The 19814-nt window shown below is 40.8% G+C and overlaps 1 protein-coding gene across 4 annotated transcripts in view; it reads left to right on the top strand.

Annotated features, from left to right (window-relative positions):
• LOC128704095 (mucin-2) overlaps positions 1-19814 on the top strand; it is a 105903-nt gene that overhangs the window by 72170 nt on the left and 13919 nt on the right. For all 4 annotated transcript variants that reach the window (XM_053799121.2, XM_053799118.2, XM_053799119.2 and 1 more), the window contains 2 exons: positions 3290-3331; positions 16181-16590. In XM_053799121.2, the coding sequence (XP_053655096.2) occupies positions 16267-16590 (324 nt within the window). In that variant the 5' untranslated portion in view covers positions 3290-3331; positions 16181-16266. The remainder of the gene's footprint in view (positions 1-3289; positions 3332-16180; positions 16591-19814) is intronic.

Genomic DNA, 19814 nt, shown 5'->3' with positions numbered 1-19814 from the left:
GGCTGATCCGGCACTGACTTTAGGTATCTATCCAGCTCTCTCTTGAAGGCAGCCAAGGGCTTATTGGCAATTCCCCTAATGCTTGATGGGAGGCTGTTGAACAGTCTTGGGCCCCGGACACTTATGGTGTTTTCCCTTAGTGTACCAATGGCTCCTCTACTTTTAATTGGGGGGATTTTGCATCGCCTGCCCAGTCTTTTACTTTCGTAGGGAGTGATTTCTGTGTGCAGATTTGGGACCATTCCTTCCAGGATTTTCCAAGTGTAGATTATGATATATCTCTCCCTCCTGCGTTCCAACGAGTACAAGTCAAGTGCTTCCAAGCGTTCCCAGTAGTTAAGGTGCTTGACAGAACTTATACGTGTAGTAAAGGATCTTTTACACTCTGGGTAGAAACGTTGGCCATGTTTCCTTACATCTGCTGTCCCTGTTCACTTAGCAGTAAATAGGTACCTGGATGTTAGTTGACTGTTGTGGGTGGCATCCTGGGGGACAAGATTGAGGACCACAATGGAAATAAGACAGACAGTCCTTGATGATGCACTGACTTGTGTTATTCTGGGTGACTAATATTCCCACAGGTTAAAAATCCGAATAAATCTTATCACACAGCCCCACACTCTCCTCTTTCTCATACTCTCACTTTTCTCTCCCTATCAAACCCTCTGTACCCGTCAGATCCCCCTGTCCCTCTCCTTTGCCCGAAATGCCTAGTCATGCTAGGTGTGATAGTGGTCCTCTCTGTAGCTAGTTTTATATATGTAAACCACACAATATCCTATAATATGTAAACCCTACATTGCAATCTTTATAAAGAATAAACTTGATTTGATTTGATTTGATCTCAAACCCTCTGTACCCGCCAGATCCCCCTCTCCCTCTCCCTCTCAAACCCTCTGTACCTGTCAGATTCCCCTCTCCCTTTCCTTCTGTCCCTCTGTACCCGTCAGATCCCCCTCTACCTCTCAATCTCTCTCTACCCGTCAGATCCCCCTCTCCCTCTCCCTCTCAAACCCTCTGTACCCGTCAGAACCCCCCCCCCTTTCCATCACACCTCCCACACCCAGTGTGGTCAACAAGAGCACTCATGGTCAGCTGGTCCCACGCCCCTCGTTCCACCACCTTTTCCCTCCTAACCCTTATCCTTTTATACCTCCCCTTACACACCACCCCATGAACCCTCTACATTTATTATCCCTCTGTTCCCTACCACCAACAGTAATGGTAACATTCATACATTATTTACGAGGCATGAACCAAGTTTTTCTCACGGTGTAATAACTTTGAACACTTCCAGGATTATATTATCAATAACGATATGACTGTTTTATAGTTATTTATATTTAGACGCTCATAAATTTATCCGCTACTGAAGTTTTACACTTATATATATAAAATATTCAGGTGTAAGGTCATATGTGAGGTGACATCTCAGCCTCATAAGCCTTCTGTTATCTTATTATTTTTACAGTTCCTTGATGTGAGAAATCACGAATTAAGTAAGTTTATTCAGGTATACACAAATACAGTTACATAGATTATCATAGCAGCATATCTGTAGAGAACCTAGGATAACCCAAAAAAGTCAGAGTGAATGTCCCTTAGAAATTCACTATTTTTTTCATATGGATTTTGAACTAAGAGCATGAGGGCTTTCAATGTAATCCCTCATTTAAAGCTAGATCAGTCACTGAATTAACTTACAATTCAAAAACTTGAGGTGGCAATGGGTGCCATAGGTTTGTCACAGAACATAGGTAACATGGCCAGTGTTTCCACTTGTGCTGGCATCGAACCCGGGGTCCCACGGATGTGAGCCGAATGAAGGCGCTACGAAGTGAGGCAATAAATACACAAACGTACTCGCTCCGCTGACCAGACAAAAGCTACAAACTTCACATACATCATTTACTATTATAGAAAATTAGTATATTGAAGACTAGAGCGTTTTGAGATGCGTGTTGCTAGTCATGCCGTTTAATATAGTTTCCCCACAAAATTGATACACTGGTTTTCTCTCATTCATAATACAATAATTTAATTTTTCTGTATATCTTTCTCTTTCCGTAATTCCATCACATGTTATATACGACGAGAGGTGCTCACTTAAATGTGGTTGCAGGGGTCGATTCACAGCTCCTGGCCCCGGTGAGAATTTTACTTTAATTCCCATTTTTGGTATTAAAATATTGCCTGGTGGTCAAAATGTTGCGTGCAGCCGATAGACTTTTAACGCTCTTCACCATTAACCAATTTCATCTCCCTATCTATCTTTCTCCCCGGGTAATTTAATCATCTTTCTGCCCTGGTAATTCCATCTTTCTGCATATCTTTCCTCTTGAGTTATGTGATGGGAAGTTAGCAGCAGAGAGAGACATGATGTGACAGAATATCTGTGGAGTGGGACCATCACACACACACTGACCCAATAACCTTACAACACAGGATTTTCACCACAGCAGAGAAAGCTTAGCCGAGGGAGACATGACAGGAGTGCGTTCCTCCTTCCTAACTACTGATGACCTTCACTACCAACACTGTATATACACCGACGGGTGTATATCTGTCGGTGTATACACCAGTCATGTTGAATCACGGCTGAACATTTCCGGGGACCAGGATTCGGTTCGCTTCCAGCTCAACCCGAATGGTTCCAGGACCGGTTTGCTTCCAGCTCAACCCCAGTGGTTCCAGGACCGGTTCGTCCTCACCGAACAAGATCTTAGATGCAGACAATGATAATAATAATAATCTTTATTTCTACAAGTACATGTATAATCGCCTATATATACACTGTCATTTTAATCTAATATGTCCTAGTGTTGACTATCTTTTTCAATTGAAGTGAAACCCTCATGTCAATTCCTACTCATTTCTAATTCACTTCATAAGCCCACCTTATACGTTTTCTTTATATCTTTATTGATTTTGGTAAAAGTAAGTTTTATATTGATGTGCTTACTTCATTTCGCATATTTGTTACAGTGTTTTTCAGTAAAAAAAATATTTTAATAAATGGTCCTAAGCCATGGCCTGAGTGGCCAGTGTGTTAATCTGGCCATCAACATGAGTCCATATTCAAATTTCTCACAATTACGTACCTATTCATTGGAAATTTATTATTATTAAAAAAAAGATAAAAATCACTTCGCTTTTGAGCGTCGCAGTTGGTAAAGGCTCAATCCTCCATCTGATTACTTAAAAAAGACCAGCTGTAATCAAAACGTATCCACACTAAAATAAGTGTTCTCATACACGGCTGTTGAACATTACTTTTTTTATTTTGCAGGAAAGATGGAGGTGGTGACGCCGTTTACCGTGTGAGAGAAAGGTGAGTTAGTGGGTTGTTTTGTTACCTTATAGAAATGCCATACAACATCGATATGAGGTGGTCAGTCCCCTCAGACCAGGACCCCTTCAGGCCGAGGGACTTATCGCCTCATGTCTAAATATGCACGACTTTTGCTGTCTCCTCTTGTGTTTCGACTGAAGAAGGCAGCTGAGCAGGCGAAGCACTTTAGTAATAAAGATAATAAAAGGTTATCTTTATTACTGTTGTTGGTGTGTTGTATCTTGTCTAAAGCTGCGATCTACCTAAAGCCTATCAGACAAACTTAAATGTCTTAAGTAGCGTTTAAAGTAAATTCTGAGTGTATATACACTGAGATATATACATCTCAGTGTGTGTATATGCTGGAGATACGTACGTCTCAGTGTATATACACTGAGTGTATACACTGGGTAACTTTCATCGTACATACACTGACGGGTATCCATTTCTCAATGTATGTGCATTGTAACACTCCCTCACTCCACAACCTCTCAGCGTGTAACACTCCCTCCACAACCTCTCAGCGTGTAACACTCCCTCCACAAGCTCTCCACCATGTAACACTCCCTCACTCCACAACCTCTCCACTAGAAGCAACTCTTTCCTCTCGCTGCACCAATTACAGTTATTTGTGTATATATATATTTCCCGTGGTGCGACTCTTATCTCTTGCAAGATACATTCTTGGGTGGCAGGTGAACAAGCCAGTCCCACATTACCATTGTTGCAATGGTGGCTCACAGCCCACTTTCTTTTCCCTCTCGTTCCTCCGTCTCAGATCATCGTTTGATTAGCCCATTTACAACTCTCTGTAATATAAATGCGTTTTAATCAAACATATTAACTGGAAGATTTCTCCAGAATCCGACTGCCACCAACATTGTCCGGTATAATATTTACTCCTGTTGTCAATAATATCAAACATATTCAGAGTTCTTTATTATAAAGTGTAAATATTCAATATAATCCACACACGGTCAACAGTGCTGGAAATATCAAATATTGATCCATGTTACTAAACGTTATTTAGTTGTTTTTAACACTGGTCACAGTGCGCTGTGCCCGGTGAGGACAAGTATTAAATTATAATAGTTCAAATGAAAATTTATTGTTGCCATTGAGGAACATATAAGGTAATAACCAGTGTAGTGACTGTGAGGCTTATCACTATGGGGGCGAAACATTGTTGTTAATATGGTACGTACTGTATGGGTGAAAAATTGTAAATAATAAAGGTATGCACTACATCTCTAAAGTGTTCTTACTCCATCGGTGCATCAGTCTGGTGTCTCCAGTTTCCAGGACCTGCAAGCTCTCAGGTGTACATCTGCAAGAGTGCTTCAGCAGATCAGTTTCACCTCGGTGATATTCATCTGCGCAAATCAGACGGAAAATGACACCAAATAAGAAAATATCAATGGTATTACCATAGCTCGTTGTCCACAGTAACTGGAGCCTCAGCTGTACACATCCAGGCTATGAAGTTGAACGTATCCCCAAGCTGAGGGACTGATCACCTCAGACTACTACAAGACTGATGGACTGATTACATCATCTTTATCTCTCCACTGCTTCTTTTGTCTCCTTATGTGCCATCTCTGTATTCGACTGAAGAAGCCCACTGTGTAAGCGAAACGTTTCGGCATAATGATACACAACTGTTGCTCACGTGTCTTACTTATCTAGGTATACAGACTCGTCTTTAACTAACACTTGACCGTCGAAGAGTGATGACTGGATATCAACAATGGAAAATAATTATGTATACGACACAGTGAATCGACATGAATTGACGCGTCAAGGAAACACAGATGACCATTAAAAACAGAAGACTTGCGCACTTTTACAGCTTTGAAGAATACATCACAATACCAGTGGCTGAAACAATTCACACAAAAAAACTGCATTTTGAAGGGACTGAGAGGTGTTGTGTAGCAGAGCAAGGAAGACTGAGATGACGTGTGAGGTGATGAGTAGCAGGGCAAAGAAGACTGAGGTGATAAGTAGCAGGGCAGGAAAGACTAAGGTGATGTGTGAGGTGTTGTGTAGCAGGGCAGGGAAGACTGACTACTCACGATCAACAAAACACTAAACGTGTCCAGGTGTTCCAGTACACTTGGTCACTAAGGACAGAGGGGAAAAAAATAATGCCTGAAGTCTAGGAAATGAACAATTTAAGATTCGTCATGTATGTCAGTCCTGGGAAAGAGAGTTACACCTGAACAACGACTGGAAACCCCCCAGCAGATGAGCCATAAGCATCAGATTACCCTCGTTAAGAGGGAGTTGTAATGACTAGTGAACTTAAACCAGGAATGTTCAGTGTCTGGCTGCTGACACAAAACACACACACACACACACACAATACTAATACACACACACACACATATATATATATATATATATATATATATATATATATATATATATATATATATATATATATATATTCAGCATTACTAATTAGATAATGGGGTGTCAGTGAAAAAGAAAATATCATCCTCACGTCCGGGCAAAAAATCCTGATTTTTTTTTTTTGCGTCTTGTTCAATCATTGAGCAGTAATGATGCAGTAGATCGAAGGTGAAGCGAAACGGTTTACTTCCTGTAGGTGTGTGATGTGTGTACTTATCTGTATGTAGTTGCAGAGGCTGGCTTACAGCTCCTGGCCCCTGTGTGTATGTGCGTGGTAAAGAGAGTCATTGTAGTCATCAATACATCAACTGTAGTTATAGCAGAGCACAAAGTGGAGATTATAGGGAGAACTTCAATGAAGCTGAGGTAGCCATCTGTTGACGTTAGTTACCTGGTTACCTGGAGGTTATTCCGGGGATCAACGCCCCCGCGGCCCGGTCCATGACCAGGCCTCCCGATGGATCAGGGCCTGATCAACTAGGCTGTTACTGCTGGCCGCACGCAGTCCAACGTACGAGCCACAGCCCGGCTGATCCGGCACTGACTTTAGGTATCTGTCCAGCTCTCTCTTGAAGGCAGCCAGGGGTTTATTGGCAATTCCCCTAATGCTTGATGGGAGGCTGTTGAACAGTTTTGGGCCCCGGACACTTATGGTGTTTTCTCTTAGTGTACCAATGGCGCCCCTACTTTTTATTGGCGGCATTTTGCATCGCCTGCCCAGTCTTTTACTTTCGTAGGGAGTGATTTCTGTGTGCAGATTTGGGACCATTCCTTCCAAGATTTTCCAAGTGTAGATTATATATCTCTCCCTCCTGCGTTCCAACGAGTACAAGTCAAGTGCTTCCAAGCGTTCCCAGTAGTTAAGGTGCTTGACAGAACTTATACGTGCAGTAAAGGATCTCTGTACACTCTCTAGATCTGCGATTTCACCTGCTTTGAATGGAGATGTTAATGTACAGCAGTATTCCAGCCTAGAGAGAACAAGTGATTTGAAAAGGATCATCATGGGCTTGGCATCTCTCGTTTTGAAAGTTCTCATTATCCATCCTATCATTTTCTTTGCACGTGCGATCGTGGCACTGTTGTGATCCTTGAAAGTGAGATCCTCATTATTATTATAATCAAAAAAGAAGCGCTAAGCCACAAGGACTATACAGCCGTGAGATCCTCAGACATTACTACTCCCAGGTCCCTTACATTATTTTTCCGCTCTACTGTATGGCCGGAGTCAGTAGTTTACTCTGTTCTAGTTATTATCTCCTCCAGTTTTCCATAACGGAGTAGTTGGAATTTGTCCTCATTGAACATCATATTGTTTACCGTTGCCCACTGGAAAACTTTGTTTATATCTTCTTGGAGGTTAACCGCGTCCTCAGCAGATGACAGCCTCATGCAGATCCTAGTATCATCCGCAAAGGATGATACGGTGCTGTGGTGTATATCTCTGTTTATGTCTGATATGAGGATAAGTAGTGAAGGATAAACATTGCTTGTGTCAGGTGCGTTCTGTTGTTGCTACTTTCTCCTTACAACAGACCAACAGAGTCACCGTTGACTGTCTACCGCCAACAGAACCACTGTGACCAACACTGAAAGTATAGAAAGGATAAACACTCAAAAGTTCACTATTACCAGATCTGCGAAAGAGAAGATTCACGCATTATAATCTGTATATATATATATATATATATATATATATATATATATATATATATATATATATATATATATATATATATATATGCAATAAGATCAGTAAACAGGTAATAACAATGTGCAGAACAACCACTGTGAGAAAATAGTGTAATTTCAGTGACTTTCCTGAAATTATCAAGGAATTATAGTTCCTTGATAATTTCATTACGGTTATACCAATTTCATTGCGATGATACTAACTTCATTACAATTATATTAACCTCGAAATAGTTACACTAACATCATTACAGTTATTTTAACATCATTGCAGTTACATTAACGTCATTAAAATGCCATTTATTCCGAAGTTGATTCTAATGTATACTTGGTGTGTGGCGTCGAAGGTTAGTTGAACCATTAAAGATAATTTCTGTGTAGTGAACAGCGAGGTAAGCGGGTTGGAGGCTCCATCCTCCGTCCTATAATACGCTGTCGAGTCTCTGAACAACCAGGCTGTTGCTACGAGCTTATTGCAGCTGTAGTCAGTGTATGATAGTGTAACATTATCTTTCTCAATGTCAACAGTAATTCTCACACAGGGGGATGTGAATAATTTTATAATGTGTGGGTAAAGGTGCTCGTGTATAGATGTTTTGAAATGTACACATATGTCATTTTTAGTTTCTCAGCTAGTTTTTTTTATTTTTTTTTATTAACTGTTACGACTTAATCTTCACCGTAACAATAGGGGCACAAATAACTCCATTTTTTTTTGTTAGTTTTATTTTATTACCAATCGTTTAGTTTCATTGGTATTTGGTTAGTGAATTAAAATAACCACAAGCAATTATAAATGAAATACTATACAGCAAGAAACCCAATCTTACATTCAAATTCTCATTAACGGAGTATGATACAATAATTTCAATTAATAATCTACTAATCTCACCATTTAACTCTTTTAGAAAGGTCTAGGGTAACGAAATAGTTATCTTTCATAAGTGACATGAATTACCAGACTTCAGGAAACTAATGGTAAAGGCAAGACAATAGACTTAGTATAAAGTTTTAGTTTAAGCTAGGAGCTTTGTGTTGAATACCCGTACCGAGTCAGAGCTAGAAGCTGACTGACTCACTCAACTACTCCATAGTATGACTTCAGCTCGGCCAGAAGGCGACGCGTGGCGTCAATTCTAGAACCACCAATTGGTCACTACAGTAGTGGTTACACATTCGTAATACCTAACCTAATAATAATATATAATATTATAATTATAATAATCATGGGGAAAGATATAATATAATGCAATATAATACAATGAGAGTACTTTTGATGATTCATACTGTACCCGATAATAATATATAGTCGAACCTGCTTTATCTAGCTAGTAATAAAGTGGTTCGCGATATATTGTTACAGAACTTATTTTAACCAGGCCTTTTATTTTTGTATATAATGGAGTGAAGTAGGGGCGCGTAACACCTCCCCCCTCGCGACTGACTGTCGCCATTGACTTGTACTCTGTGGTGGATAGCATCTGTCATAGTAGCAGAGGTTGTAACATAGACAGCAGTCCTACATCATCTCCAGCTTTCTCCACAACATAGATGGTCATAAAAGTACCGACTCATACTGTTAAAATAAAGGTATATTAATAAAAATTTCAAGGCCTAGAGAGGGCATCAGCAATGAGATTATGTTTTCCTTTTATATGGGAAATAGAGATAGAGAAGGGTTGAATTCTCAAAGCCCAACGAAGTATTCTGGCGTTCTTCGATTTCATAGAATTTATGAAGGTCAAAGGATTATGATCGGAGTACACCGATATCTGATGGGTAGAGGATCCTAAATATACATCAAAATTCTCTAGGCATACAACGAGAGCTAAGGCTTCTTTTTCTATAGTTGAATAATTAATTTGGTGTTTCTTTAACTTAGAAGAAAAATAAGAAACGGGTTGTAATAGGTCAGAATTTGGAGCCTTCTGTAACAATGCGGCTCCCAAAGCATACGCACTGGCATCTATTTGTAAGTGGAATGGTTTATTAAAATCAGGACTTAGCAATACTGGGGAAGAGGATAGTAATCTTTTTAAACGATTAAATGCAATTTCACAGTCCTGGGTCCATGAAAACTGTTTTTGGACTTGTTAATTCAGTTAGGGGAAAAATTACCTGTGCAAAATTCGGACAGAACCGATGGTAGTAACCGGCAACTCCTAAAAATCTTGATACGCTTTTCCTATCCTTAGGGGTAGGAAATTCTAAGAGGGCCTTTACTTTGGCGTTCAAAGGAACGACTTCACCTTGTCCAATCCGAAATCCTAAGTATTTAATTTTCGTCTGGCCAAACTCACACTTGGACAAATTCACTGTAAAATTATGTTTACTTAAGGCGTCAAACAAGGCTTTAAGCTGTTTAAGGTGTTGGGGCCAACTGTCGCTGTATACGACTAAGTCGTCTAAGTAAGCTTCTACTCCATTCAATCCGCCCGTAAGTATGTTCATAATACGCTGGAACGTAGAAGCCACGTTACAGAAGCCGAAGGGCATAACGCAATACTTGTATAGACCACCAGGCATCGTAAAAGCCGATATCTCTTGAGCTTTTGGTGACAACGGGACTTGGTAATACCCTCTTAACAAGTCCAATTTACTGATATACTTAGCTCTGGAGACCTTGTCTATTAAGTCGTCAATTCTGGGTATTGGAAACCCATCAGGTACTGTTACAGCATTGACTTTTCTAAAATCCGTACACATACGGGAGGTCCTGTCTGGTTTGGGGACTAGAATGCACGGGGATGCCCAAGGACTGTTACTTGGTTTTATCAACCCGTGTGAGAGTAAGAAGTTCACCTCTGCCTCTAGCTCACCTTGTTTTTTGGGACTCACTCTGTAGGGAGATTGCTTGATTGGAGTAGGTTCTCTGAGAGTAACATCGTGCACAACCAACGTACACGGTTTTGGGACATCGTTGAATAGGTGGAGATTTGCCTTAATCAGGGATTTTATTTCATGTCCTTTGTGCACTTCCAGATTTATCAGTAGAGAATTTAAATTCTTTAAGGCTGTCGAATTGTTCAGAAGAACTGGTATTCCTATCATTTCATCCGAACTTACTGGAACCTGTTCTTGGTTCAGAGGAGTTATAGTAGAAACTGGTGAAACGATTCCTGAATAGGGTTTAATTTGGTTAACGTGATACGTCCGTTGTGAGTTCCTCTTCTTTGGCGTCCTTACCAAGTAGTTCACGTCACTTAGGCGCTTCACAATTTCTAAAGGACCTTCAAATTTGGGCTGTAGAGCATGTCCCTGATGAAATCGTTGAACCAGAACTTGATCTTTTGGTTCAAATGAACGAAGTTTAGTTCGACGATCGTATTCCTCCTTCATCTTACTCTGTGCTTGTCGTAAGTTTTCGGCGGCCAATTCTCTAGCTAGGCTCAGGTGTTCTTTCATTAAGGTAGGAGAGCTCCTAAAAGTCGGCGTTTCTTCCCCGGTCCAAGCTTCTTTGAGAACCTGTACTGGTCCTCTAATTTGATGCCCCTATATTAACTCAAATGGCAAAAACTTCAAGTTGTCTTGTTCGCTTTCTCTTAGGGCAAACAAGAGTAGTGGAATACCTTCATCCCAATCTTTGGAATACTGCAAACAATAGGACCTCATCATAATCTTCAAAGTTTGATGGAACCTTTCCACCACGCCTTGTGATTGGGGGTCGATAGGCCGTCGCATAAACAGTCTTGACCCCTAACTGAGCCAAGGCTTCACAGAAAAATTTTGAAGTAAAATTCGACCCTTGATCCGATTGAACTTCTCTTGGAAATCTGAAGTGAGAGAAGAACTTAATCAGTGCTCTCACTATTAGGCGAGCATTAATCCTCCTGGGAGGAACTGCTTCTGGGTACCTGGTGACTGTGTCCATGATAGTGAACAGGAACTGGTTGCCCTGCCGGATCTTGGGTAGCGGGCCGACACAGTCAATCACCAGACGTGAAAAGGGTTCGCCTCTTACTTGTATAGGGTTCAACGGCGCAGGTGATGGATAATGTGCAGGTTTGCCTACTAGTTGACACATGGAACAGCTTCTTACATACCGTTCCACTTCTTCCTTCATTTTTGGCCATGTGAAGTGCTTAGCAATTTTTCTAAAAGTCTTTTTTTGTCCCAGATGTCCACCTTGAGGACTGTCATGAGCAAACTTACATGCTAAATTTCTAAATGGGGTAGGCAAGACCAGTAGATGATCACTTTTAAGAGATCCTAGTTTCTTTTTCAGTAAGTCCTTCTCCCAATAGTAAGAGCTGTCACTTTTAAGGGCTTCTTCTCCCAACACAGCAAGCTTCCTGAGGTCACTTAAGGAGGGGTCTATTCGGAGTTCTCTTACTAGATCCTCCTTCGAGAATAAATCTATTTCGGAAACCACCGACTTAGGAACTGGTATCGGTTCTGGGTGGATTGTTGGCTCGACACTCGAGCTTTCGTTGAATATGTCTCCTACTCCTACGTCGACGTCGTCCATGACTTCCTCCGATACCAATGGAGAACGCGACTGTTTGGTCATTGCCCGGGTTACTATGCTCAGAGGAAAGAGGGTAGGTTCCGTTCGTCGGGCTTCGATGACGTAATTTTCCTCGGTTGGATTTTCCATAACTATGGGCTCTTTCCATATTCCTTCTTCCGCTAAGTCGTTCCCAATCAATAGGTCTACGTCTTTTATGGGGAAGTTAGTTGGAGACACTCCGATTGACGTCCAGCTTGTAAAAATAGGAGTTTCAACATATAACTTGTACAGGGGTACTCGCGTAGTGGAGCCACCATAAGCTTCCAACAGAGCGTCGAAACCCGTATATGATCCGGCGGGGAATGATAACAGTCCTTCTCTTAATAATGTTAAGTAGGAACCCGTATCCCTAAAGGAATTTACTTGCAACAACTGGCTATCGGTAATTCCTACTTTGCTTTTGGAAAAGTAAGGACTCATAGCTCTTGACAAGTTTAACGATGATACCCATATTCTGCTTAGTCAACTAGGAGGATCTGTTCCTTTTCCTTGGGACAGAGCGTCTACTCTTGGCTCAGACTTCCTTGGATGAGTCGTAGAGGATATTATTTGTGTGGGCAATCTATAGGATGGACTCCTTCCCTGGTCCCTATCACGCTTAAAGCATTGTGATTTGAAATGTCCCAGCTTCGAACAGTACGAACATTTAATTTTTTCCCATGACCTATCTGGTCTATAGGAAGGGCTCGATTGAATTTGGTGTTTTACTTCGGATTTACTTGTTACACAGGAGTGAACGGGTTGGGTAGGTCGCTTACCGAAAGGCTTCGCAGGTTCGGGTCTCATTGCTGGTTTGATAACCTGGCTGCTTTCAGATTGTACCAACCTCTGGGAAATCTCAAAGTTGTCTGCCAGCGTGGCAGTCTCTAACAACGTCGTTTGCGGATGGCCAACAAGATACTGGCGAACTCCCTCTGGAAAATTTCCATACAAATCTTCTAGTAACATTAATTGCGATAGATCTTTTAAATTCGTGACCCCGAGAAGCTCGACACCAACGTTCAAACGCCACTGCTTTCCCTCGGGCAAAATCTAAATAAGTTTGTCCTGTTTGCCGTTTCATGGAACGAAAAGCTATTTGGTAACTAATAGGGAGCATGTCATATGCTTCTAAAATAGTTCTCTTTACTACGTCGTACTGGACATAAAACTCATATGGTAAGGAGGCGACACAAGACTGCGCCTTTCCATATAGAGACGTGTGCAGCAATGTGGCCCATTTGTCTTTGGGCCAGCCCATTGAACGTGCCTGATTCTCAAAAATTTCAAAGAATTCATCTAAGTCTGTTTTGTTAAACTTAGGTACCATCACAGCTGCTTTATGCAAGTCAAACCCGGTTACCGTGCTCTTCACGTCTCTTCCGGAACTCTCTTCTGCTTTGTTTCAAAACGAAACCTTTCACTCCTAAATTCTTCCTCGTTTAGACGTCTTCTAGCTTCGATTTGAGAGTTTTGTAATAGTAATATGCGTTCTATTCTCTCTAGTTGTTCGGACGTGAAATTCCCAAGAGGTAATGACACCGAGGGGAATTCGGGCGTCTTCTCCGGAAGTATTTTGGGACGAGCACCAGTCCTAAAATTATCCCCGTTATTTAACTGAGGGTTCGTTCCAACCACCGATACATACTCCGGGGAAATGAACGGGGGAGAGCTTTGAGACTGGATTGAGTAGTAAGGCCTCGTAAACCCTGGCTCAACTTCATTATTTAAGGCAGTTCCCGTCCGTGGGATTTCTACTTCCTCGAACTGAGAAATAAAACTATCTTCCGAATCTAATTCTGGCATTGCTTGGGATTTCGGAAATAATCTATCCTTAATTAGGGACCTAAGAGTCTCTGCGCTATGGTATCTATTATAAGGTATATCTAACTGTCTAGCTATTTGCCAACACGTCTGTAATTTTAGTGTCAAGAGTAGCCTCTGTTAATTCATCTAATAATGACTTAATTTCTGGATCCATTTTCTTAATTCTCGCAAGGGAGCTTAATTTTAATGCAAAACAAATATGTACTTCAGGGTAAGTAGCTCCCGGACAGACAACCCATTTGTTACGACTTAATCTTCACTGTAAGTGGCAGATGCAGTTTAATATAGACAAATGCAAAGTTCTAAATGTTGGACAGGACAATAACCATGCCACATATAAACTAAATAATGTAGATCTTAATATTACGGATTGCGAAAAAGATTTAGGAGTTCTGGTTAGCAGTAATCTGAAACCAAGACAACAGTGCATAAGTGTTCGCAATAAAGCTAATAGAATCCTTGGCTTCATATCAAGAAGCATAAATAATAGGAGTCCTCAGGTTGTTCTTCAACTCTATACATCCTTGGTTAGGCCTCATTTAGATTATGCTGCACAGTTTTGGTCACCGTATTACAGAATGGATATAAATTCTCTGGAAAATGTACAAAGGAGGATGACAAAGATGATCCCATGTATCAGAAACCTTCCCTATGAGGATAGACTAAGGGCCCTGAAACTGCACTCTCTAGAAAGACGTAGAATTAGGGGGGATATGATTGAGGTTTATAAGTGGAAGACAGGAATAAATAAAGGGGATGTAAATAGTGTGCTGAAAATGTCTAGCCTAGACAGGACTCGCAGCAATGGTTTTAAGTTGGAAAAATTCAGATTCAGGAGGGATATAGGAAAGTACTGGTTTGGTAATAGAGTTGTGGATGAGTGGAACAAACTCCCAAGTACCGTTATAGAGGCCAGAACGTTGTGTAGCTTTAAAAATAGGTTGGATAAATACATGAGTAGATGTGGGTGGGTGTGAGTTGGACCTGATAGCTTGTGCTAACAGGTCGGTTGCCGTGTTCCTCCCTTAAGTCAATGTGACCTGACCTGACTAGGTTGGGTGCATTGGCTTAAGCCGGTAGGGACTTGGACCTGCCTCGCATGGGCCAGTAGGCCTTCTGCAGTGTTCCTTCGTTCTTATGTTCTTATGTTCTTATGTAACAATAGGGGCACAAATAACTCCATTTTTTTTTTGTTAGTTTTATTTTATTACCAATCATTTAGTTTCATTGGTATTTGGTTAGTGAATTAAAATAACCACAAGCAATTATAAATGAAATACTATACAGCAAGAAACCCAATCTTACATTCAAATTCTCATTAACAGAATATGATACAATAATTTCAATTAATAATCTACTAATCTCACCATTTAACTCTTTTAGAAAGGTCTAGGGTAACGAAATAGTTATCTTTCATAAGTGACATGAATTACAAGACTTCAGGAAACTAATGGCAAAGGCAAGACAATAGACTTGGTATAAAGTTTTAGTTTAAGCTAGGAGCTTTGGGTTGAAGACCCGTACCGAGTCAGAGCTAGAAGCTGACTGACTCACTCAACTACTCCATAGTATGACTTCAGCTCGGCCAGAAGGCGACGCGTGGCGTCAATTCTAGAACCACCAATTGGTCACTACAGTAGTGGTTACACATTCGTAATACCTAACCTAATAATAATATAATATAATACAATATAATACAATGAGAGTACTTTTGATGATTCATACTGTACCCGATAATAATATATAGTGGAACCTGCTTTATCTAGCTAGTAATAAAGTGGTTCGCGATATATTATTACAGAACTTATTTTAACCAGGCCTTTTATTTTTGTATATAATGGAGTGAAGTAGGGGCGCGTAACATTAACACATCGGTTTTTTCCCACCAAGGCAGGGTGCCCTGAAAAAGAAAAACTTTCACCATCATTCACTCCATCACTGTCTTGCCAGAAGGGTGCTTTACACTACAGTTTTTAAACTGCAACATTAACACCGCTCCTTCAGAGTGCAGGCACTGTACTTCCCATTCCAAGGATGAAGTACAGTGTCTCTATCACCATATTTACCTTCAGTTTTGTAAGGACACAGAGACACGTGTAAAATAAAGTCAATACCCGATCAATCGGGCTGGTCAAGGATTGAGCCGTGGGGGCGTTGACCCCTGGAATACCAGGTAGACCAGTTTACATTGTTCCTGAAGATACCATAGTGATTTTGGATGTACGTAAGTTTATTTAGGGACAGATACACATAAATACAGTTACACAAATTATCATACGTAGTAATATATGTGTAAATTACTTAGGATAACCCCCAAAAATAATCGGAGTGACTTATTTATATTCAACGTTGAAGAGTGGTTTAAGTGCTCTATTTTCCCGTCAATTATGAAAGTATCAACACCTGACGCAGTTATTCATTCTCAGGTGTTGACGTGTTGAGGAAGCCAAGAGCGGCCACAGTGGGGAAGTGGACGCTGACAGATGTCTGTGGCCACACAGGCCACAGCAATATGGTAAAACTAGTCACAGCTGTGGTGGTGGTGGTGTTGATGGGTGTCGGGTTGGGACAGGCCAGACCGCAGGATGTGCAGGCCAGACCGCAGGATGTGCAGGCCAGACTGCAGGATGTGCAGGCCAGACCACAGGATGTTCAGGCCAGACCGCAGGATGTGCAGGCCAGACCGCAGGATGTGCAGGCCAGACCGCAGGAGGTGCAGGCCAGGACGCAGCACACCCCAGTAACTCAGGAGGCCTTCAGCAGGACTCCAGACGGTGTCTGGCCACACTTGGACACACAGGAGAGATTTGTTATCGCCGACCCTCAACCTCACCAAGTAAGACTCTCATTTTTCTCTTTTAGATTAAGTGAAAGAGTGTGTCTGTAAATGTCGCAATTATTGTATAAACTAATATCAAGAATACTTTAATCCCTGAAATAGAGAAAATGCTCTTTATATATATATATATATATATATATATATATATATATATATATATATATATATATATATATATATATATATATATATATATATATATATATAAAGTTTTGGAGTGAGATTAACAAGTTAAGAAAGCCTAGAGAACAAATGGATTTGTCAGTTAAAAATAGGAGAGGAGAGTTATTAAATGGAGAGTTAGAGGTATTGGGAAGATGGAGCGAATTTTTTGAGGAATTGTTAAATGTTGATGAAGATACGGAAGCTGTGATTTCGTGTATAGGGCAAGGAGGAACAACATCTTGTAGGAGTGAGGAAGAGCCAGTTGTGAGTGTGGGGGAAGTTCGTGAGGCAGTAGGTAAAATGAGAGGGGGTAAGGCAGCCGGGATTGATGGGATAAAGATAGAAATGTTAAAAGCAGGTGGGGATATAGTTTTGGAGTGGTTGGTGCAATTATTTAATAAATGTATGGAAGAGGGTAAGGTACCTAGGGATTGGCAGAGAGCATGCATAGTTCCTTTGTATAAAGGCAAAGGGGATAAAAGAGAGTGCAAAAATTATAGGGGGATAAGTCTGTTGAGTATACCTGGCAAAGTGTATGGTAGAGTTATTATTGAAAGAATTAAGAGTAAGACGGAGAATAGGATAGCAGATGAACAAGGAGGCTTTAGGAAAGGTAGGGGGTGTGTGGACCAGGTGTTTACAGTGAAACATATAAGTGAACAGTATTTAGATAAGTCTAAAGAGGTCTTTGTGGCATTTATGGATTTGGAAAAGGCGTATGACAGGGTGGATAGGGGGGCAATGTGGCAGATGTTGCAGGTGTATGGTGTAGGAGGTAGGTTACTGAAAGCAGTGAAGAGTTTTTACGAGGATAGTGAGGCTCAAGTTAGAGTATGTAGGAAAGAGGGAAATTATTTCCCTGTAAAAGTAGGCCTTAGACAAGGATGTGTGATGTCACCGTGGTTGTTTAATATATTTATAGATGGGGTTGTAAGAGAAGTAAATGCGAGGGTCTTGGCAAGAGGCGTGGAGTTAAAAGATAAAGAATCACACATAAAGTGGGAGTTGTCACAGTTGCTCTCTGCTGATGACACTGTGCTCTTTGGAGATTCTGAAGAGAAGTTGCAGAGATTGGTGGATGAATTTGGTAGGGTGTGCAAAAGAAGAAAATTGAAAGTGAATACAGGAAAGAGTAAGGTTATGAGGATAACAAAAAGATTAGGTGATGAAAGATTGGATATCAGATTGGAGGGAGAGAGTATGGAGGAGGTGAATGTATTCAGATATTTGGGAGTGGACGTGTCAGCGGATGGGTCTATGAAAGATGAGGTGAATCATAGAATTGATGAGGGGAAAAGGGTGAGTGGTGCACTTAGGAGTCTGTGGAGACAAAGAACTTTGTCCTTGGAGGCAAAGAGGGGAATGTATGAGAGTATAGTTTTACCAACGCTCTTATATGGGTGTGAAGCATGGGTGATGAATGTTGCAGCGAGGAGAAGGCTGGAGGCAGTGGAGATGTCATGTCTGAGAGCAATGTGTAGTGTGAATATAATGCAGAGAATTCGTAGTTTGGAAGTTAGGAGGAGGTGCGGGATTACCAAAACTGTTGTCCAGAGGGCTGAGGAAGGGTTGTTGAGGTGGTTCGGACATGTGGAGAGAACGGAGCGAAACAGAATAACTTCAAGAGTGTATCAGTCTGTAGTGGAAGGAAGGCGGGGTAGGGGTCTGCCTAGGAAAGGTTGGAGGGAGGGGGTAAAGGAGGTTTTGTGTGCGAGGGGCTTGGACTTCCAGCAGGCATGCGTGAGCGTGTTTGATAGGAGTGAATGGAGACAAATGGTTTTTAATACTTGACGTGCTGTTGGAGTGTGAGCAAAGTAACATTTATGAAGGGGTTCAGGGAAACCGGCAGGCCGGACTTGAGTCCTGGAGATGGGAAGTACAGTGCCTGCACTCTGAAGGAGGGGTGTTAATGTTGCAGTTTAAAAACTGTAGTGTAAAGCACCCTTCTGGCAAGACAGTGATGGAGTGAATGATGGTGAAAGTTTTTCTTTTTCGGGCCACCCTGCCTTGGTGGGAATCGGCCAGTGTGATAATAATAATAAAAAAATAATATATATATATATATATATATATATATATATATATATATATATATATATATATATATATGTCGTGCCGAATATGTAAAACTGGTTAATTAGCAAGAACTCATTTAAAATTAAGTCCTTTCTGAAATTTTCTTTTTTACGTTTAAAGGGATATATTTTTTTTCATTAATGTTAATGTAAAAAATTTTCATTTTGCACCAAAAGAATCTTAGAAAACTTACCTAACCTTATTATAACAAGAACAATTTATTTTAGCCTAACCTAACTAAATATATTTTAGATTTGTTTACAATAATTTAATACTAAACAAACACAGTGAAATATTTGTTTTTCGTTAAGTTCAGAATGATTTTGGCGAAATTATTGCATACACAAATTTTTACTTGTCCTATATGGCAAGATGAACGTTGCTATTTAAGCCAAGATCGCAAGTTCTGCCTATTCGGCACGACATATATATATATATATATATATATATATATATATATATATATATATATATATATATATATATATATATATATATATATATATTGTAACCACAAACGAGCGGTATTGAATCAGAAACAACACTGCGACTAGCCGAGGATTCGAACTCATGTTATTTTGCCCCTGCCTCGTGGTGAGCGAAAATTACATGACGCTCTAACCCACTGGACCACGCAATCCTACAAAAATCAAGTACCCAGCAGAGCTAGGTATTTTACCTTGATCCGAGGACATACGGTAGTGTGGGTGCCTCTGAGCTAATTTCATTGTAATCCCCGTTTGGTGTACTAGCCTCCACGAGCAGTATGTACCGGCTAGTCGCAGTGTTATCGATTCACTACCAGTCGTTCGGGGTTACAATAATATATATACTGCTCGTGGAGGCTAGTACACCAAGCGGGGATTAGAATGAAATTACCTCAGAGGTGCCCACATCACCGTACATCCTCGGATCACGGTAAAACACCTAGCTCTGCTGGGTGCTTGATTTTTGTAGGGTTGTGTGGTCCAGTGGGTTAG

This window comes from Cherax quadricarinatus, chromosome 66, assembly GCF_038502225.1.
Source record: "Cherax quadricarinatus isolate ZL_2023a chromosome 66, ASM3850222v1, whole genome shotgun sequence".
NCBI lineage: Eukaryota > Metazoa > Arthropoda > Malacostraca > Decapoda > Parastacidae > Cherax > Cherax quadricarinatus.
Note: the sequence above shows the minus strand (reverse complement) of the source record. Positions and strands in the feature narration are given on the sequence as shown.